General features: G+C 43.2%; 1 protein-coding gene across 1 annotated transcript in view; it reads right to left on the reverse strand.

The window, feature by feature from the left end:
* Positions 1 to 267: 267 nt before the first annotated feature.
* Positions 268 to 23,427, reverse strand: part of LOC134538276 (UDP-glucosyltransferase 2) — a 69,890-nt gene continuing 46,730 nt past the window's right edge. The window contains exons 2-6 of the mRNA XM_063379447.1: positions 15,864 to 16,190; positions 11,904 to 12,404; positions 9,535 to 9,760; positions 7,623 to 7,842; positions 268 to 2,635 (exon numbers count right to left, since the gene is read on the reverse strand). Coding sequence (XP_063235517.1) covers positions 2,353 to 2,635; positions 7,623 to 7,842; positions 9,535 to 9,760; positions 11,904 to 12,404; positions 15,864 to 16,187 — 1,554 coding nt within the window. The 5' untranslated portion in view covers positions 16,188 to 16,190 and the 3' untranslated portion in view covers positions 268 to 2,352. The remainder of the gene's footprint in view (positions 2,636 to 7,622; positions 7,843 to 9,534; positions 9,761 to 11,903; positions 12,405 to 15,863; positions 16,191 to 23,427) is intronic.

Here is a 23,427-nt window from a genome sequence, read left to right on the forward strand (position 1 = left end):
GTCGAGTCCACGCACGAAAGAAGTGAAACTTCTTGCTTTAGGTATAGATCAAACTATCCACATAAAAATTATTGACAATTATTACAAACTCAATTGCACAAATCAATAACTCTTTTCCACGCGAAAAAAATGAATTGCAGATTCTTTTAATGAAATAAAATAAATATGGCAGCTTCAATCGTCAGCCGTTACGAAAACTGAGGAGTAGACAAACACAAGCAGCGTTACGAGTATTCCGTACCATCACTGCTGCGTCATTTCTGCCTCTCCCCTGCCGTCTCCCCTTTACGGCCGTTGCAACTAGCATACAGCATGCTCCGCTAAGTACTATCCCCAACCACTTTGCTGTCTTACCTTTCGGCAGCTAACGCATGCGTTGGAGTGGCGTCGCCGCTGACGCACTCCACAGAACAAGGAGGGAAATAAAGAAGTGCGACTCTTACAGTGGAAACTGAAACCATGTTTCACGCGACATGTGTCGCTATCTGTTGGGCGGGCCCATAACTATCAGCAAATAAAAAATCGTAACAGAGGTTCTCATACAAAGTTTTTTTAGTTAATACGTTTTTTTTTTTTTGTTATATTAAGTTATCTCCTTTGCGGCACAAAACTAATTTAATCGATGCGAAAATACTTAATGCTGTTTTGTAATAAACCGTCATGTAATAAATAAAGCAGTATAAGGTGCAAGAACTCATTGTATTACACACCACAAAATTAGTGGCTACCTAAATATAGTGAATTTTCATTGGTTTGTTTGCCTGATAATAGCTTATACATTACTTCTCCTAATAAATTAATGTAGTTATGTCAGCAATATATTATGATAAACTACTATCTAGCGGACGGGCCCATAACTACTTCAAAAAACTAGGTCTCAGTCTCGGTAATTAGAGTTTCTCCCCCATGAAGCACTCTCCTCCTCTTACGGTTCCAACCACCCTATACTTAACGTCAGCGGCGAAACCACGCCCACGCATGCGCTAGCGGTCGAATGGGAAGTCAGTAAAAGGGGGGGGGAGGGTTATAGGCACGTAGCGGAGCATGCTGTATGGTAGTAGTAACGGCCGGAAGGGGAGACGGCTTGGGAGAGGCAGAAACGAAGCAGCAGTGATGCTACGGAGTTCTCGTAACGCTGTTTCGTAACAGACTTGGTAACTATTCCCCCCGTGCGGTCGGTATTTCCGTAACGCTCGAAAAAATGTTAGCCATCTCAGTAAAGAAGTTTCATTTTAAAAAATATATATATATATTTGTCGTTTTAAATGAATGTTTGAAAGCAGTGGCGCAACAACAAGGGGGGGGGGGGGCAAGGGTATTTTGCCCCCCCTCTTCTGAAACCTTGAAGTGGGGGCAAACGGGGGGCAAAGAAAGTGCTGTGTAATCAACAGTGGTTCCAAAACTTTTTCAGCTGGCGACCCACCTAACCTTAAAGGAATACCTCCACGGTCTATTGGTCCATGGTGGAGTAAAAATCGCATTTGTATCGTATCCCTTCCTTATGTATGTATATAATTTACCATCAAATATTGCAAATATATATACATATATATGCTTTTTTATAGGATACCTATTGATTATTGATAAACAATTTGTGTTCTGACTTGAAAATGGTTGACAATATATAAGCACCTTGTAGAAAAATAGTTACTTATTTAACAATACATATGTGTTTTCACACAATTCGATTTGTTTCGATTTTTATTATCTTTTTTGGTGGTTTATTAGATGGTTTCTGATAGTTTCATTGATCGAGTGACGACCCACCTGTAACACTTCCGCGACCCACTGGTGGGTCGCGACCCACCGTTTGGGAACCTCTGCTTTATAAAGAGGTATATTGCCCCCACCTTTGGAAATTTAGTTGTTGCAACCCTGTATCGAAAGGGAATGCAGGGCGTGCGAGCTGGGAGCCTCCAGTCCACAAAACGAGAGGCTCGTCGCGAGCAATAAATAAAGCGTGTGCGTGTGGGCGCCGGGAAAAATTAAGACATGCCAATTAGGCCAGACCTACAGTTTCCAAAATTTTAATAGCCACCAACGGGGCAGGGGTTGTTTTTACTCTGCCTCACCCTCCTTCCCTGGTAGGCAGGATAGGAGGGGGAAACCAAAAGGGAATGGAAGGGGGACTGAAACTGTGGCTCTCAGTCCTCCTCTCCACACATTCAGCTGGGAATCAGCACGCACAATAACTAATGACGAGGGGGGAGGGGAGGGGAGGGGCTATCCCTCTCAATCCCCTCATCCGATAATGACGACCACTTGGGAGGACAAGAGCCCTGACAGGCTTGTACCTCCCCCACGCTGGGGGGCTGCGCCCCTGTGATGGAAAAACCGGCGGCGGCGCCGGGCTCAGTCGGCCTTGAGCCGTCCCGGGCGGCGGTGGTGGGACGTGCGCGCGGCCAGCTGGAACAGCTGCGAGGCTGCCGACAGCGCCGCCGCCAGCAGCAGGGCGTACAGGACCGCCACGTCCACCAGGTAGTACTGCAGGACTCCGAGGTCCTTGGCCGGGGACTGCAGGTGTGGGGCGCCGCGGTGGCGCAGCACGTACTCGGTCCAGTAGATCGCCCGCTCCAGCGGCGTCTCTTTCTGGTCGCGCAGCAGCCGCGAGCGGTGCCTCGCGCTCTGCCGGTACCTGGTGGCAGTGGCGTGGCCGGGATTTGTGTATGTGGGGGGGGGGGGGGGGTGTTAAGGGGCCCGCCTACCTGGTCACACAGACGGTGCGCAAAGCTTCAGGAAAAACAACGCGATTTCAAAACTACTCAAGATATCCTAGTGGGGTATGTTTACGAAAAGCATTTAAGAGTTTGCTGAGGCCCGAAAAGTACTTTTAATTTTGGATCATGTTTTTAAACTGTATTTCTAGAAGAGTTAAAATGGCTAAAACGCATGTTTTCAGAGTAATTTTTAGGCGTAAAACAACCAGTACAGATTATTAAAAGCACTTAAGGAACCTGCATTACACCTTTATCTTCATTTCTCCGCAATATAATGTTCCAGTCACCGCTCAATTTTCACGGTTATCCTGTGACGACGAGAAGACTGCGCGCCAATTCAGAGACTTGCGCTTAGAGACGACACCGCGCTAGAAATACCATCGAGCGTCGCGCTTATCATCCCGCCTCACTAACACACATACACCCCTGACGAGGCGGGCCCCTTAAGAAGCATGCCGCCCCCCCCCCCTCCTCAACGTATTAAAGTGGGTGGGTCCGGAGGTCCTCCCCCGGGAAAATTTTGGATTTTAAGGTGTAAAATAGTGCTTTTTTTTTTAGCAGTTTTCGGTTACTTAAATTTAAATATTGTAATGGTAAAATTTTTTTTATTAATTTAATATGAAATTTGTTTGAGTCATGAATAAGAAATTAATTAAAGATTTGGTTGCTAAGGGGGAAGGGGGGTGTTTGAACCCCTAACCCCCCCCCCCCCCTCCCCTGGCTACGCCCCTGCTTGGTGGCGACCACATAACCCCTCCGGCTCCGCATTCCAGTAACTTCGGGACGTGTGCAACATCCAACCTCGGTAACCAGCACAGTCCCGCTATCTCAAGCTGCAAAATACCCTTGCAACACGAAGACTGTTTTTTCAACTGCATTTCTGGACGCGAATCACACCTAGTTCCCGCGCCCGCCGCTAGAATTCGCTGCAGGAATATAGAATTATATTACATAACGGCCACGATAAAAGCGGGAAAAAATTACTTATTCCTGGCTTTGGACCTGATTTCCGACGAGGAATTTTATTAAAATAGTTCCCATCTTGCAAACGCTTTAATTGTTCGCGCCCCATCCGCCACAGATGGCAGCACCGTGGTTATAGGTACACTTCCGTTCCATGCGCGACTTCTGTTCCTTTTCACGAAATCACTCCTACCAAAATGCCGTTTGCCGAAAGATGAGATGCTGCACATCAAAAATTATTTGATCACATAATGGTATTTTATAAATAAAATCACTTTTTCCAAATTTGTTCTGCTAACTTTGTCGATACCTGAAATAAACTATTTCTTTATGGTTGGCAAATTATGAGCTACCTGTAATATATATATATATATATATACAACATTATATATATAAAACATTAATATAGATATATGTATATATTCATGTTTTATTTAGTTAGTCTTAAATTTTCTTTCCTATTGGGAAAGTGAAAACGTTATGAATATTCAGGAGACGCCATGCTGTGACGTAATTGAAGTTAATTTTTATCCTCGCTATCGCCTTATTGTTCGAACCAAAAAAATTGCGGAAATGATGCTACACCATGTTTGATGATGTTTAGTGAGTATAAATTAAAATGAATATTAAAAAAAAAAGTTACTATCATTTAAAAAATATATAATTTAAAACTGTTTTCACAGTGCAATCACTACACTTCATCCAATTTTCTTTTGGCGTATAACCAATATGGCCCCACAATTCACTAAAAAAAATAATGCTTTACCCAGTAACTATATAATCATGCATATGTGGACCCCCACTGGTTTTTAAAAAGTGTTGTTTTCCTCTAAGATATATGCAAAATTAATACTGTAGAACAATTATGGACAACATTTCACTTCTTGATCATTTTACATCTCCATGTAAAGAATTCTGATCTTGTATACAACACTATTTTCACTTTAAAAATTATCATTTTATCAAAATTTCCCATGTAATAAATATTGTATGGTGACATTTGTATTATATCATAAAAGTTCATTCTTATCTCACCTTTTTCAACAATAACATATTCATTTCGCCAATAAAAAAAAATATTTTATTTATCTCTAACATGATTTTATAAACAATAACACAAATCTTCCTTACAATATATGTTTTCATTATTTTGGTTAGTTGCTCTTTTTCAGATCTAACCACAATTGAATCGGCACATGCTAAATAGGGCCTCAGTCACAAAAAATAATTGCTAAGTGAGTTAATCATTAAAATCGTATATGTTATAGGATAGCTTCAACCATCTATGCTAAAACGGATTGAGTCACAAGCGCGGGTTAGCTAATATCAGCTGAGGGAAATTCTTAACATAAGATAAAAAGGGTTGCTTAAGAGACAGATTTATTCGTTTTTTTCTCTCTCTCAAAACTGAGTTACTTGGACTGAGGCCCTTTTAGCATTGACGATTCAAATTGTTAATTTGACTTCATTTTTCTTAGAACTTTTTTTCGTTTTGTCCTGTAAATCAGTGGTTCCAAAACTTTTTCAGCTGGCGACCCACCTGTCCTTAAAGGAATACCTCCACGGTCTATTGGTCCATGGTGGAGTAAAAAGTCCGATTTGTATCGTATCCCTTCCTTAAATATATATATAATTTACCATCAAATATTGCAAATATATACCTATATATATGCTTTTTTTTAAGATACCGATTGATTATTGATACACAATTTGTGTTCTGACTTGAAAATGGTTGACAATATATGCACTTTGTAGAAAAATAGTTACTTATTTAACAATAGATATGTGTTTGCACACAATTCGATTTGTTTCGATTTTTATTATCTATTCTGATGGTTTATTAGATGGTTTCTGATAGTTTTATTGATCGAGTCGCGACCCACATGTAACCCTTCCGCGACCCACTGGTGGGTCATGACCCACCGTTTGGGAACCGCTGCAGTGTAGATTTTATATTCTCGAGTTATCGGGTAGTTAGAAACATTTTTTTTAGCTATTGTCGGCTGGTAGAAAAAAAAAACATCCATTGAGAATGAAGTAGCTTGGCTTTTGGGTTTTATAGCCGCGTCCTTGGCGAATAATTCACCGACGTTCCGATTGACATTCCATCATCAGGGAGCAGTTACCAGTATCCTTCCCACTCTTTAGAAATCCTCAAAACATAGCCGATTGGCAAAACAGCCCAGCCAATCAGAAGAAAGGAAGGCTTTGATTGGCCCACAGCCGCAGCCAATCAGGAAGCACTTTCCCCTCTGGCTAGAGTATGTAAAGGCCGGATAACTTGTAAGAACCTCAGTGCTGACTGGCAGCGAAGCGAGTGGTCAGTGTAGCCACTCACCACCAGGGGCGCTTGCGTCCCTGGTCACTAAATCCAGTCCTGGACAAATAGCAAAGTGGACCACGAGTCCAAGTGCTCAACCCCCCGCATGGTAGACTCTTTTCTACTCTGTCCAACACTTCATCCAGACCATCCTCTGTCTCCTGTATTCTCCTACACTAAATGCATGCAATTTTGCACCCCGCATGACAGTGCCCAGGGCTTTCCCTGTGTCTATGCAGGTTTTACACTAGGCCCAACCTATCTCTAGTTATAGTCTAGATTTAAGAGTGAGGGGAGTTAGTCATGGCGCCAATCGCTGCCATGGCTGGCCAATCCCCTCCTAGCACACGATGCATGCGACCCTCTCCCTGCATGGTTAATCCCAGCATGACTAGGCGTATAGGCTTCGGCCTGAGACGCATCTAGTCCCTCCCCTAACCCGGACCCCTCCCAGAAACACTTAGTTTTAGTTAGGATAGGGAAATAAAAATAAGAACCTCAGTAGGTAGATGCTCCCTGATGATGGCGACTGCAATGTCGACAGAAACGTCGGTGAATTGTTCTGTGTCGGCAGCAAGAAGACATTTATGAGTGTGACGTTATCGCTAATCAAGAATCCTCCCTCCTTACTCCTCTCCTTCTTATTGCCCCCTCCCTGGTGGTCTGTACTGCCTCCCCTCCTTTTCCCTTACTCTGGTCTTCTCTCTGTGCATGCGCTCTAGCGTCCGGTCGCCCTGGATGTTGCAACGGCCGTCTGACGTCCTTATTATTTCAGGTTCGAACGAGGTAACACGGAACTAATTGGGTAGCAGGTAGTGCTCCATGTCCGACGTGTGCGGGCAGCACGAAGGTTAGGGTATGTGATTAACTTTGGATTAGCAATTTTTCTAAATTGGTTTTCGGATTGCCTTTGGAAATTTTGTTTGGCTTATCATCACTTATAAAGTGTAGGAATCATTTGTGTGCAATAATGTAGCTCAGTCGTTTTGATTGGCTGTGTAACCTTCGGTAAATACTTGTACTAATCCCCGAGGTTGGTACAGTTCGCCGAGGACGCGGCTACAACCCAGAAGCCAAGGTACCTACTTGAGACGAAGGCCCGCGAAAGCCTGCGGACATGATCCGTCGAGTATCTTGACGAGTCCACCACTAGTGAAGAGACTAAGACCCGGATGATAGGAAAAAAAAAAATTCCATCCATCGAGAATAAAGTAAGCTTGGCTTCTGGGTTGTAGTCGTGTCCTTTTTCGCTAATAACGTTTTTATTTATAGTTCTACGACAAAACGTCACTGGGACAAAGTTGTATAGAATTTAATTTGCAACAAAAAATGTTAACAAATTGTTTTTATCAAATAAATAGTTTAAGAGATATATCGTAAAAACCATTTCAACCCTTATTTTCAAGATGGCGGCCGTGGGACAAGGGTGGCGACCCCACAAACTTGGTTTTAGCTTTACACTGACCCCCCCCCCCCTACACATCAAAAAAATTAAAATTGCGTCCTCTGAAAAACGCAAGGTAAGGCCTAAAAAATGTAACATTTCAATGGACTACTTGGCGAATTGCGTTTCGGGTCGACATTGCAGTCGCCATCATCAGGGATCTGCGCGCACCACTGACCTGGGATCGCGCACCACCTCGCGGATGGCGCGTGCCAGCTTGTCCGCCGTCAGGCCCTGCAGCTCGAGGCGCAGGGCGTAGCCGTCGGCGGCCGCCTTGGCCGCGTTCGCGTCGTGGTCACAGAACACGGGCACGCTGACGGCGGGCGCGGCGTGGTACACCGTCTCGAACATGCTGAGCAGCCCGCCGTGCGTCACGAAGGCGCGCAGCTTGCGGTGGCCTGCACACACCAGCGTCATTTCGTGTCCGAGTGTCCGTATCATGGGTGCATTCGCAACGTGAATGTTACATATCACTGGCGAGTGAGTGTTTATATTCCAACCACCACTTACCCCCCCCCCCCCCCCCCCACCTCTCCAGGTATAATTAAGAACCCCCTCATTGAGGAGGGTTGGGACCTGCCGGCACTTGCAAATGTGTGACTCTGAAACAGGTTTCACATCAAAACTAAGTCTTACGGAATACTTCCGCTTGTCGCACGTTTGCACGTAGGCCAAAAGTAAGGGCAGTTTCACAGCGTATGCAATCACCGTATCCATAGATGACTTGTGTCTGTTAACCACCCCCCCTTTTTTTTTGCCAATTCCCTCAGGACTTCCCCCTTGCGCATCTTCTGGTGAGTAGGTACCTGCCGAAAAAAGACTCGTTCGCGTGTTTTTTTTTTTATTTGCCTCTGGTGCCAAGAGGGGCAAGTTTGCTATCGTAACTTGGGAACATACAAGATATGGATATGGATATGGATGTTACAAGCTGTGTGACTTGATGTAAGCTTTTGGACATACGCCATTGCTAAGCACATGTATGTATGTAGAAGAAAACTACAAAAAACCCAAATTAAGCGAAAAATTGCTGTTGTCAACAGGATATAAACACCACATAATATTCCAAAACAGTAATATGGGCAACAAAGAAAAATTGACTAACAGAACAAAAACTCCCCTACAAATGATGAAAGCACAAAAATATTGAACAAAAAAAATCAGCACAACAGTTGAAACGATACAAATACACGACAAAACGAAAAGACGAAACAAACACAATAGTTTTCCAAAACAGAAACAAGCGACGTTTCGGGAACTGCTATCTGCACACGGTACGAAAACACAGGTGCGACTGAGTAGGGGCCGCCGCCGTTTCCTCATATGCTCGGCCGGGAGCCTGTGACAGCGATACCGGAAAATGAGGGTATTTATCAGAGAATGGACTACACCTTGCTCAGCCAATGGCAGACAAGCTGTCTCCCCATTGGCTGTGCACCATGGAGTTAAAGCGGATTGGTTATGGTAGGTTGAGAATTGGCTATTATTTTGTGCTGCAGGAATGTTTCTCTCTTAACGGCGTTTGTCCAAAAGCTTACAAGTCATGCACTCCCATTGCGCAAATCTTTCAACGATAATACAAGCCGTGGTGCGTGCGCAGGGACGTCGGAACGTTTTCATGAGGGGTTGGGGGGGGGGGGGGGAGGGGGGTGTGGAAAAATTTGGAATTTTAGATGCAAAATTTGTGCCATTTAATGAGTTTCCGAACCAATACCACTCCAAGAATTTGATGACGAAGTATGTATTAAATACTACTCTTGACAGTAGATGTAGTGTTAAATTTATATAAAATACTACCATCTAGTAATTTGCAATCATTTTACATTACTATATTGACAATCAAAATTTTGATTCCTCGAATCCAATGTGATCAACCAATGCAATGTTTGTAACTATGTACTGGTTTAGATGAATACTACTAAGACCAAACATTTATTCTGGGAAAAGGAGGGGGGGCGAAATGCTACTCTCGCCCCCCCCTTTCCATGCATAACAGCACGGGGGCGACTCGCCCCTACAGCCCCCCCCCCCCCCCCCTGTTCCGACGTCCCTGTGCGTGCGGATGCCCAGGGAGGAGGAGAGGGGTCACTCACCCAGGATGTCCTGCTGAGGCAGCCAGCGGGCCAGGCGCACGTTGGGCGGCAGTTCCGGCATGGGCCCGCCCTCCCACTTCCACAGCACGCGGTGGGGCAGCCCGGCGAACACCCGCAGCAGCAGCCGCCGCAGGGACTCCGGCATGTTGGCCGCGCGCACCGACGACCCCATGCTCACGTACACGAAGCCCGCCTCGCCGCCTCCGGACACGAACTCCTCCAGCTCCTGCGAGCAAAGCCGTCGTCCCTCAGTACCATGTGCGTCCCTCTCTGCCTGAGGACGGGACCAGATAGCAGTTCCCGAAAACGTCGCTTGTTTCCGTTTAAGAAAACTATTGTGTTCGTTTCGTCTTTTCGTTTTGTCGTGTTCTTGTCTCGTTCCAACTGTTGTGATGAAATTTTTTTGGGTTCAATATTTTTGTGTTGTCACCATTTGTGGGTTTTTTTTCGTTCTCTTAGTCCATTTTTCTTTGTTTGTTGACCATATTCCTGTTATGGAATATTATGTGGTGCTTATATCCTGTTAACAGCAATTTTTTTGCTTAATTTGTGTTTTTTGTCTTTTGGGTATTTTTTTAATTTTCTTCTACAGACATGCATGTGCTTAGAAATGGCGTATGTCCAAAAGCTTGCATCAAGTCATTATCCCTCAACTGCGACTCTTTATCAACTGGAAGCCGGAACACACAGGATAACACACAAACTCACATGTCGCCAGAGACTGGAAGCTGTGTCATGGACACGGCCGTGTGTTGTACGTGAATACGTGTACCTAACAGGTAATATTTTCTATACAAAATATAACATACGCTATATATTCACTATAACTATTTTGCACTAATAATTGTTAGCACATTTTTTCAACATACCTATATAGAAATAAGGGTTGCATAAATTAAAACGTGACAAAGTCTAATAAATCAATGAACGCAAGCTGCACGAAAAAAAGTGTACCGTTACGCTGTGTCCCATTGCACTCATTGTACGCTTGCGCCGCATCTATCTCTCTTCGACTCGATTGGAACAACCATCGATTTGACTTTTTCGAGGCACATTAAACTTGAAACACTCCCATTCTTTTCCTAATTTTCCTTTCATCGTCCTATCCTTAACAGAATAACACAGATTGGAAGAAGTTAAATAGCAAACATGTTTAAAAGTTATAGTTAAAATAATCTCTTCGCTAAAGTAATAACAATATTTGAATTAATGAGTGTAAATAAAAGTAAGTTTATCAATTAAATTGTATATTTTATTTCACTCCTTCTTTGTATCCATACAAAATAGTTATAATTCAATAAAAATAATTAAATTTTATTCATAAAAGTATGCAATCATTTCATCAATGTTTGTTATGACGTCACGTTAAACTATCGTCCGTAAACTGACTTTACAGACAACCATTTTTTTAAGTTAACCATTCTAACCACGACACGTTTTTTTATTTGCAGTGAGTTACAAGTAATAGCATTAATTAATTTTTAAAGCAAGAATTACACCTGAGAATTGTAATATTACGACGGTTTCTTGCTACAGTAGTATTGGTAAATATAAACATTTTTCTAGTCCCACCAAAATGGCTTCCCACTCTACTCTCATTGATTGTTGTGCCATACGTCCGTAACAGAAATAAAATATATCCATTTCCCTTCTATGCGCACGACCGTCCTGTGCGCTGTTGTGCATCAGTAGGTTGGAATACATGGTGGACAAATCTTGTGCACACGAGACCCAATGTCACTGTTACTATTGTTTTTCCACTTGTTCATTCAGCCTAACGCGGCGGGTGGCGGGGTCACCCGGTCACTGAGCAAGAGTTCCTCAAAGCCCGCAAGGGCATCTCCCTGCAACGGAGAAGGCGCTGCAGATTTAAAGGAAAGTACAAGAAACTGAGTAAAATTCCTCTAAACATTGCGCCAACACATGCTGGAACTAGGTACATGAACTTCGATCGAGTGAACTATAGTTCATACATTTCTAATTTGGAACAACATGCAAGCAGCAGTGTAGAAGAAATGTTAGGCGCATTTCTGTTGGCGGGCTGAAACGATTTGAAGTCGCTACAACCTATCGTGACACAGCGAGCAAATGGTTGATGCGATCGCCACAAGATAGCAGCACACATAGTGAATAAAATTTTGCGCCAAGTTCCGCAATAAATACTCAGAATTATCTCGAAAAACGTACAACCATGGACATTTGTTGTACAAAGTTGCAGTATCTTTCTTGTAATATTACAAACTATTTCATGGCAACTGGTTTCCAAAATTATCTTCTGCAAAAGTAGAGAAGATTAATTTTTCTGTGCACCAAAAAAGTTGAAAGTACTGACGCGAGTGGATGGGTGGAAAGGGTCAGAGGGGACCCACCTTGTCGAGAGGGCCCGCAGGACGGCAGTGAATGCACGCCACCTCGGCGACGTTGGGCAGGTAAGGCCTGGGGTACGTGACGGTGGCGTGGCCGTTCTGCAGGATGAAGCTGACGTTGCTGGCCATGGAGTACACGGGAGGAACTCCCGGGCCCAGGTGCTCCCGAAGCACGCCCTCCAGGAACGCCTTCACCATGACGGTGTGCATCAGCCCCAGGAGCAAGTGGTAGGCGGTGTTGAGCGCGCGCTCCGCCAACCCCATGCGGTCGGTGAAGGCGCGCCCGAAGAACGGCGTGACCGAGTAGGGCGTGGGGCTGCCGCCGTACGACAGCGAGCCGGTGTAGAAGCCGACCGTGTTCAGGTACATGAAGGGCGCGCGGAAGTGGTGCGCCAGGCCCAACGCGCACTCGGGGTAGGCGCCGTCCAGGACCAGCAGGTCGAAGGTCCTGCCGCTCGACAGGAGGTCCTTGGTCTCCGGGTCAGAGAGCAGCGCCTCGCACACCTGGAGCACACATTCAGGTACATGAAGCACGGAAGTGGTGAGTTAGGTAAAGCGTGCACTCGGGGTAAGTGCCAACAAGGACCAGCAGGTCAAGGTTCTTCCACTCGACAGGAGGTCCTTGGTCTCCGGGTCAGAGAGTAGCACCTCCCACACAGGAGTGCAGCGCCTACCACACCTGGAGCAGACATTCAGGTACATGAAGCGCGGAAGTGGTGAGTTAGGTAAAATGTGCACTCGTGGTAAGTGCCAACAAGGACCAGCAGGTCAAGGTCCTGCCACTCGACAGGAGGTCCTCAATCTTCGGGTCGGAGAGCAGCACCTCCCACACTGGAGTGCAGCGCCTACCACATATGGAGCACACATTCGGGTTCATGAAGGATGCACGAAAGTGGTGAGTCAGGCACAGCGTGCACTCGGGGTAGGCACCATCCAGGACCAGCAGGTTGGAGGATCCGCCGGTCGACAGCAAGTCCTTGGTCTCTGGATCAGATAGCAATGCTTCGCACACCTGGAGTACATTTTCAGGCACATAAATGGTGCGCGGCCTTACAACTGGCAAATAAGAAATTTCGATTAGATCCTACGACTCCTGGCAAAGATCTTCCTGTTTTTATCGTTCCACTGGTTTTAGGCGAAAGTATAGTTTACTTATATTCCATAATTTTGTATAGTCTTAACAGTTAGCTTAATAGTTATAGCCTCTGGTTCATGAGCCAAACATTGCAGGATTGATTCCCAGGATAATAGTTTTTTCTTCATATTTGCATATTGTTCTGTGCCATTATCGACACAATATAGAAGGTAACAGAAAACTATAATGAAAGACCATTCCGTTTAGCACCTTGGAAGCTTTGCATTTTCCACCACCATTGCATCGACATTGATCTAGACATGGCAGTTGATAAAACACAAATCGTAACCATAATGATGGACATGCTCAAGGGAAATAAGAGTGCCCCGAGTAAACTTACCAGCCAAGTTTTCCACTTAATAAAACCCCAAGGTTGACTCTGCCAGGAATAAAATTGGTTCAATTTGGAGGTGTGCAAGGAACTAAAAAAGTTTACTTCCATGTACCGAGAAAACGAGACACAATACTTAAGTCAGGGGCCTTTGTTGAAAGCAGGACGAATGCTGGTATGGTGCCTTATTATGTTGTACTCCTGTAGTTCCACATTTAACCTAGAAGCTTTAATGCAGTATGTCCAAAGAGCTCGTTCATCAGTGTATTAATTTGTGTTTACCTTGAAATCCATATTGCATTATAATCGATGTATTAATTTATATTTATATGGAAGCTATTGCGCAGAACATGCAAAGTGATGTATATTTACCAGAAGCTATAGTGCAGAATGCCCAAAAATCATGTCCATTATTATATATTTATGTATAATTACCAGTACTTGAGAGAGAGAAGGTGCTTGCATTTTGAGGTTTCGGAGTTTTTGCCAGCTCAAGTATCCGAGGCATAATCCAACAGGACTATGGAAAGGAAGTATGGATACGAATACACAGCCTCTCCACACCAATGGAAACCTACTACCTCCTCTTGGTACCAAGAGTGTTTACCAAAGTGGGCTCTGCTAGGGAGCTCATGTCCCTCGTTATCCTCATATGTTGAAAAGTAGTATCTGGTGTGGTGAAAAAGCCCTCTCTACTGGTAAAGGCAGTTGGTTTGGAAATATCAATGGAAGGGGGATAGTCAGCACTGCTGTGGTGCCCACAGGCTGTGGGTCCCAAAGTCCTTGGATCAATGTAAGGATCCAAAAGGCATAATGGCAAAGGCCGGTCCTGGGTGAAGCTTCTGCCCTGGAAACAGACCACAACCACACCATAAAAGCTGTAATTTCCGGGGAGCCAGATATGGTGGGTATCTAAACAGGCAGGTCCTTTGAGTCTCCAGTTCCCGAGGTGACCCTATGGTCCAGACTGTAGTGTTACCCCATTAGCTTACAGGCTAAAAGTGCCATAAAAAATTGAGGCAGTGTGCAGGACGATCAATCGGTATTAGGAGATCCCACACTGAGGTATCCTTATGGCGCCCAGTCGTTGGATACGGACTCGCACTGGCTGTTAATCGCTTTATGCTTGAGCAAGCCCTAGGAGTCAATACTCTGAAACGAGTGGATGGGTGAGCTTTGTTTGTGCTCCAGCACTAGCCTGGACAGCTAGTAGAAGGTGGATAGGTCCTCGGCCTCATTACTGACTCTCTGGGTTATCTGAGGAGTCTCAGAGATATGATAGGTTCTAATAGGCGCCTTCTTTGCTTGCTGAATGGGCTTAGCCAGTGAGTATATGATGGGATGGGTCTCCTGAGTCTCTCATCATTGCCTCTTTTCAAACAACTCCGAGCCACGCTAAAGTAGCATATCCTCTTCCCTCGACATATGGGCCCATGCTGAGTCAGGTAACGCCCCTTCTGGGAAGTATATACTGGGTTTTTCTTGTCATGTACCGAATTTAGCAAAATTAATTGTAAAATATTTGTATTTATCAGGAACCCATAGTGCAAAATGTTCAAAAGAATATGTATGATGCAAATTCCTGTATATTTAACTGGAAACCATAGTGCATATATGTTCATTCATATTTACCTGGAAGTCATAGTGCAGCACTACAAAGAAAATTTATATAATAAGGGAACGTATAGCACACCGAGTTGTTTCGCTACCTTCAAATCGGCAAATTAACTTAAACGGTGACGAAGTATATTTCTGTTTAATTACCTGTAAATGCAGCACAACATATACAAAAAGCATGCATAAAAGTTTATTTCTATGCACTTAACCGTAAGCCATAGCGCAGCACATCTAAAAATCAATTGGTATATTATTGTGGAGTCATATAGAAGTCATAGTGGAGCAAGTCCAAAAAGCATTTCCATTGGTATATATGTGTACTTACCTGGACTCCATAGTGCAGCATAACTAAAGAGCATGTCCATTGGTATATTCTTGTGTATTCATGTGGAAGCTGATGCGCATATCCAACGAGCATGTGTATAAGTATATTCCTGTGCCGTCACCTGAAAGCTGTAGCACAGCACATCCAATGAGCATGTCCATCGGTATATTCCTTTGTATTCATATGGAAGCTGTAGCGCAGCACATCCAAAGAGCATGCGTACGAGTATATCCCTGTGCACTCACCTGAAAGTTGTAGCGCAGCACATCCAAAGAGCACGCATACAAGTATATCCCTGCGCACTCACCTCGAAGCTGTAGCGCAGCACGTTCAAAGAGCACGCATACGAGTATATTCCTGTGCGCTCACCTGGAAGCCGTAGCGCAGCACATCCAAAGAGCACGTGTACGAGTATATCCCTGTGCGCTCACCTGGAAGCCATAGCGCAGTACATCCAAAAAGAACGCGTAGGAGTATATCCCTGTGCGCTCACCTGGAAGCCCTAGCGCAGCACATTCAAAGAGCACGCATACGAGTATATCCCTGTGCGCTCACCTGGAAGCCGTAACGAAGCACGTCCAATGGGTGCACCGGCTCGTGGCCGCGCATGCGCGCGCCCAGCAGGTCCCAGTCGGTGTAGTTGCGGACGTAGCCGACGAGCGCTTGGGGCGCCACCTCCTCCACGCCGGGCTCGGAGCGCTCGGGCGGGAAGGCGCTCACGAAGGTGAGGTTGTGGCCGCGCGCCGCCAGGCCGCGTGCCAGCGCCATGAAGGGCACCTTGTGGCTGGCGGTGCCGCCCAGCGTCACCAGCAGCACCGAGTCGCCCGAGACCGACACGGCGGTCAGGAGAAGACAGATCACCATCATCATCACCACCATCTCCTGAAACCATCACCCGTGCGTCTCCTTTCAGGCGTTCTCATCCACCTTCCATACAACTCAATCACTAGCCACCATCATCACCACCATCTCCTGAAACCATCACCCGTGCGTCTCCTTTCAGGTGTTCTCATCCACCTTCCATACAACTCAATCACTAGCCACCATCATCACCACCATCTCCTGAAACCATCACCCGTGCGTCTCCTTTCAGGCGTTCTCATCCACCTTCCATACAACTCAATCACTAGCCACCATCATCACCACCATCTCCTGAAACTATCACCCGTGCGTCTCCTTTCAGGCGTTCTCATCCACCTTCCATACAACTCAATCACTAGCCACCATCATCACCACAATCTCCTGAAACCATCACCCGTGTGTCTCCTTTCAGGCGTTCTCATCCACCTTCCTCCATACAACTCAATCACTAACCACCATCATCACCACCATCTCCTGAAACCATCGCCCATGCGTCTCCTTTCAGGCGTTCTCATCCACCTTCCACACAACTCAATCACTAGCCACCATCATCACCACCATCTCCTAAAACCATCACCCGTGTGTCTCCTTTCAGGCGTTCACATCCACCTTGCGCACAACTCAATCACTAGACACCCGGAAATTTCGCAAATTTGATCGGTCAACAATAAGGCCGACATTCCAAGAAACAAAAATAAGGGTTTATGTGTTTGATATGCAACACCTATTCTTTAACTGTCTTCCTAGCGCATGGTAAGACACGGCCAGTGCCTATTTTTATAGGGAACGGTTTTCGGTGTACCATTATCTTTTGTACAAAATTCCGCGCATGCGCAGAGCTTACTTTTTAATTGATTTCGTCCATAAAGTGGACCCGTGTCTGGCGCCATTAACTCGTATATATTAAATTTCGTGAATATCAGGGGACGTACCAAACATATTGGTGTGCCTAATGAAGCTGTACGTTAGCGAAACTGTCCTGGTCGTATAAGAAAAAATAGCAACTTAAATGTACTCGATAAAATTATAATAATACAATTTAATTTGTGCGACTCTGCTGCTATATCTAAAAATTTTACTGTAGCAAAATTGTATTACACTTTTTTCCAAACGTCCACTTGAGTGCGTTAAAACTAGTTTAAATCCTCATGCAGGGCACCGTTTATTAAAACTGTTGACGATCTTATCCCTTTCTGGGATTCTGTTTGGACATGTTCCGGAATACAGTACGGCCCGCGAGTTAGTTTACGGTTGTATCAAACAAGACAGTGCTTATTGCTGCTACCTTACCCGAAGTCTTGGAATAACACCCTTAGAATGCAAATTTATATTAATTAGCATTGCTTTGATGTTTGTTTCGCCACTCCCCTCTACGACTGTGGACCATTCATCTACCAGCCAGCAGCACAGAGACCGAATTAAATCGACCCACTCAAGTGAAGGGGAGATTCTACAGTAAGAAAGCAGTCAATAGGAAAGTATATATGTGGTACAATATACATGTAACTGTGAATTTTTACTCTGATGCCAAAATAATTCTTAAAATTTTCGGACCTCTATCCATCAAAATGAATTTTTATTAGTGCCATCAAGAAATAACAATGAACCCCATTACTTAAGTGTACAAATTTTAACCCCCTTCCACCCAATTAAAAAATATACTAAATATTTAATGTAACAGTGGCCACAACTCTAAACGTGACCTTCACTTATATCGTAACATGTATGGTTTCCAATGAATTGCATTACCAAATGACTTCTGATTATTTGTCTTTATTTCAGGGTAAATTCTCTCGTTATAATGAACTGTGCGAAATTCAAAAACCCCCACCCCCAGCTGTTCAAGCCCCAGGTACTTTTCCCTTTGCCCCCTTCAATTATTTTTCATTCTTGACGGCAGTGATCATTATCAATATACAAAACTTATTTATTTCAATATCAAGCTATATCGGCCTAAACATGTGAGTGGTAAAGTTTACTGAAACGATGTTTAGGTTTTTGTTTTTGTGCCAACATAAATTTACATAATATAAGATATGGTGCTATATATTATAATCTCCTTTCTGCAGATTCGTAGGTACTGTTAAAAAAAAATTATTTCTATAAACTGGTACAGCACTGCATTGATCTTACCTGGCTCTCAAATATTAGGTGAGCCATTAGGGTGGTAAAGAAAAAAAAACATGCATGTTTTATTTGGTTCTGTTTGTGTAAAATTATTGCTAAAAATTTATGTGTGTGATCCTGTGAAAGTATAAATAGTAAAATTATCTTGTTTATGCAAACCTTTTCCGACAAATAACCATAAAAATTTCCCAAAAACACTTTTTCGGAAAACTTACATCTCTAATTAGCCCTCTATAGTAATATATAGTTCTCAATGTCTGAAGGATCCATTTCACAAGCACAGATGAAAAAAGCTTTTTCTATGCATACATCAAACCGTTTGTATACATGAAACAGATTGTCTGTGTGTTTTCAGTTCTTCCTTAAGTACCGTGCATAATTTATTAGCAGAATCTATTAATCTATTAATATAAAATTTAACACGTTCTTTTAATGATTCATGCAATGGGGAATTTTTATTCAATACAATTTTTTGGGACATACGGCATTGCAGTTTTGCAGTGTTTGGTCATGGAAAAAACATAGAATGTAAAACTGCAATGATGTATGCCTAAAAAATTATATTAAATTAATTATAATGTTTTTTAATTGAATTATGCCACTGCTTGATCAAATTATGTATTTCAACTCAAGTCAGCTCATTTAATATATTGGTTGTCTTATATAATTAATTACTTATGCTTATCTTACTTTTAACTTTGACCTGTTACACATTTCTTGGCTCTTTTACACAAATATATATGTTGTCGTTTCTTCTTAGAAAAGTATAAAAATACGTTTTGATGTATACTTTAATAAATGAATAAAAAAAAATATTTATTATTGTTGTTTGTTTCGTGTTGTCAGTAGTAAATAATAACCGATTCAGGCTCAGGTTACAGGAGGGGTACCTAATGCCAAGGTCAAATACCTTTTATTCCACAATTTTGGTAATCTTTACCTTGACAATTTCCCGATTTTTCCTCAAAACTTATTCGAAAATTTTCAAGACTCCCTATTTTCATAGTAAAAATTAATATTTCTGAAAATAAATTTTTATTTTGTTTTCTGTAAAAGTTCCCAGCGGCCATTCTCCTAAAATTCTCCCGAGGAAAGCTCATTTATCCACGTATTGTAGTTGAATGGCTGATAGCAAAAGTGAGCTAGAGTTGTCACTAATGATGGACTATATATTGTTTGCAAATAAATTTTGCTTTGCGATCTCAACCTAATTCAGACATAAACCGCGAGAACACTTTTTCAGGTGTGTTTACTTTTATCGGAACCTCCCGTTAAAATCGACCAGCCAAACATGATTTCCTCTAACAGTAACGTGCCACTAGAGTTGGGAAACAAAAGCACTCTGGTGTTTGTAAGTTCGCTTGGCTTGAAAAACACACAGGGCCACACGAAGATAATATTTACAATGCGTCGACATGACTTAAGACCGGGCATCGTAAAACCAGTACCGGTTTTGGAGGTGGTAGTTTCCTGCCCCAGGCGGTATTCAAATACGCGCCGTTAAATTACCTCACAACCCGTCTTAGGCCTCCTTCCAGAAGAGGCGACCAGTTGGTTCCACCAGTTGATCGGACGGGGTGTCGAGGAGTGTAGTGATGTAGTGAATGAACCCCTTCACACGCAGTCAGCTTCTCAGCTCTGACGGGCGACCAATAGGCGTCTGTGTCCCTCACGTTCTCACCCCCACCGGTAGACTCGACACAAGACACTGCTTCATGCAGTCGCCTAGTTATGTTTATCCTCTAATATTTACGTCTGATCAAACTAACCTCCATAAAGTCCTTGAAAATGCCGGTCACATCTGCTAACGCAGCGTCGTTCCCAGATCGTTGCAATGTTTATCATACACTTTGTGACGTTGGTTTGGGTTTAGTCTCATAAACAAAAAACAGCTCAGATCAAGTCTTGTTTGGGACTCCTCTAAACCATAGTTGTAAAAATTTCGTTCATATGCGCTGCTCACAATACGATGGCCATAGCAACATTGAAGCTATCACTGTTAGTGTATTTGCAGATACAAGCTTGATAGTCGCCGCAGACACTGTTCCCTGCTTTAAACTTGTCTTCTTTTTTTTTCCAACCCAGATTCCACAGTGACTAGACATCTACAGCTCACAAGGTGAGCTAAGCCATCTAATCTACTGAAGCAGTGTTGCCGCATCTCTGTCTAAAATTAGACTTCTTCAGCACACAAGATAAGATAAGCCGCATCATCTAGTGAAGCAATATCACCGCATTAATCTCTCTAATATAGACTTATGCAGCACACAAGGTAAGATAAGCCATCTCATCTACTGAAGCAGTGTCGCCGCATCTCTTTCCAAACGAGACTTCTGCAGCATACAAGGTAAGATAAGCCTTATCATCTACTGAAGCAATATCACCGCATTAATCTCTCTGATATAGACTTCTACAGGACACAAGGTAAGATAAGCCATCTCATCTACTGAAGCAGTGCCGCCGCATCTCTTTCCAAACGAGACTTCTGCAGCACACAAGATAAGATAAGCCGTATCATCCAGTGAAGCAGTCTCGCTGTCACTCAACGCTACCTCAATCCCCACAGTAATTCCTTATTTGATGAGGCAACACTTCTAATAGTGAAGTTTTAACATACCACTCACATTTAGCCCCACGGAATTCAAAGATAGATAAGATGCCATTTCTAATAGTGCCGTATACCCGCGCTACTCATCTCTAGCTCCGCGGGACTCTAATGTATGTAAGATCTCTCTTTTAGTAGTGCTGTCTCACCGCCCCTCTCTCTCTCTCTCTCTCTCTCTCTCTCTTGCTCCGTGAGACTCAAGGTATATTAAAAGGCTACCCACACAGAACCTGCAATCATAACAGCTCGTGTCCGAGGACAGAAACTGAAGATAGGCTCATTGCAAACGGGAGAAGCTTGATATGAACACTGTAACGGTTTGACCTTGGATCTTATTGTCTGGCTGTTACGCTATGTAGACTGCTATCAGATGGCGTCCCCATACATATGAAATACGTTTTTTTTTTCGAAATAATACTGAATATTTTTGACGTGATAACGATTTATATCGATGAACGCCGGCTGCACGCACGAAAATTTGTCATGTTCCGCCTGAGCCGAGCGTGCAAGAACCGGCCAACCACCGGGCGAGAAAATCTTCTATAATATCAAGCAGGTTTATGGCGGGCTTTTTAAAAGCAGCAATTTAAGAAATTAGATTTATTGACCAATTTCGTCATTAAAATTAACCATTTATTGACATTGATTTGATTTCAGTTTATTTCTATAACTAATTATTCGTGATTATATTTACACAAATTTTTTAAATTAAATTTGCAAAAACTGTAAATAATATTTGAAAATTATAAAGTATGCAATTATTCATCAATGTTTTCTTATGACGTTATCACGTAAAATTATCGTTTGTATACCGAATTTACAGAAAACTCCCTTTTTTATGAAAATTGTGCATTATTTTATATTTTAATTGATGTTTTTTTTGCAAGGATATATATGTAATTTTTTAAACTTTAGAAAAGATAATCGAACATTAAACTATTCGAATTTATTTTGTTTTTATAACGCTTATTATTTGCGTCGTTAATACTCGAAAGCTATTCAGGGAACGGTTTATAACACAAAGCATTAATGCCCGAGTAAGGATCCGAACCCAGTATTACTGCAAACATTATTTTGTAGTTATACACTTATTTTCATTTAAAATACTTTAAAAAATAAATATATATATGTAAATTTGCGTGGATATTTCTGTTCCATTTACAAAAGAAAGTACAGTGCTAATGAGTAATTATTTATTTATTTAGACCAACTAAATGCACGATTTTTGACGTGACAACGTCTAATAAATCGATAAACGCCGGCTGCAAGCACGAAAAAGTGTCCCATAACGCACATTGTCCCGTTACGCTGTGTCCCGTTACACTCATTGTACGTTTGCGCCGCATCTATCTCTCTTCCACTCGATTGGAACAACCATCGATTTGACTTTTTCGAGGCACATTAAACTTGAAACACTCCCATTCGTTTCCTGCTTTTCCTATCATCGTCCTATCCTTAACAGAATAACACTGATTGGAAGAAGTTAAATAACAAACATGTATGAAAGTTATAGTTAAAATAAATAATTCTTCGTTAAAGTAATAAACATATTTGAATTAATGAGTGCAAATAAAAGTAAAATTTATCAATTAAATTGTAGATTTTATTTCACTTCTTCTTTGTATCCATACAAAATAGTGATAATTCAATAAAAATGATTCAATTTTATTCATAAAAGTATGCAATCATTTCATCAATGTTTTGTTATGACGTCACGTTAAACTATCGTCCGTAAACCGACTTTACAGACAACCAATTTTTTTTTTCTGGGTTTGGAGTCCTGTACGCAGGTTTGGAGGCAATTTTAAAAACACGCTACTGGCGTAGTAGCATGTCCTTGTGGTTCGGAACGTGCCGGACTACAGTGCTGAAGGGGGGGGGGGGGGGGAGGCGACCTGGGGGCAGGAATTCCCGCGCACGCCCGCCGGCGACTGCACCCGGTTTTTCGGAACCCGGTTGTTGTTGTTGTTGTTGTCTCATCGCGTCCTGCTTTCCCCCGGGCCCAGCCTTTCTCCCGTCGCCCGTGAAGGTCGCGTGTGTGGCTCTCGTCGGTTAAGGTCGGTCGGAAACCCGTCGTCGGTGACGGCCTCGCCACGTGATCCTCCCCCCCCCCCCCCCCCCCCCCCACCCAAACACTCGCCCGGCTCGGACGTCTGGAAGATTCTTGTTCTTTCGGATATACCTCACCTTAAAACCACCGGCTTGCATAACACACGTGTTCCTGCGAGGACCTGTTATCCTCCCCCCCCCCCTACGCATCCCTCGCTCGTTCACCAGATACTCTGGTTTTATGGAACGTTGTTTAACGCAAGAAAAAGGGAGGGAGCCCGTCCATTAACGGGGAAGCCTTCTTTTCACAGACGAGAGAGCCGAACGCCCGATCGTGCATCTTCGGGTTTTTTTTTTTTTTTTGGTTCATTGTAAATAAATATGGCGGTGTTGATAAAAGGATACTAATGGTCAATTAGGTTTAGGTTAGCATTCATTATAAATACTTTAAAACATTGTGTACGGTTGATTTGGTTA

This window comes from Bacillus rossius, chromosome 13 (genome assembly GCF_032445375.1).
Source record: "Bacillus rossius redtenbacheri isolate Brsri chromosome 13, Brsri_v3, whole genome shotgun sequence".
Classification (NCBI taxonomy): domain Eukaryota; kingdom Metazoa; phylum Arthropoda; class Insecta; order Phasmatodea; family Bacillidae; genus Bacillus; species Bacillus rossius.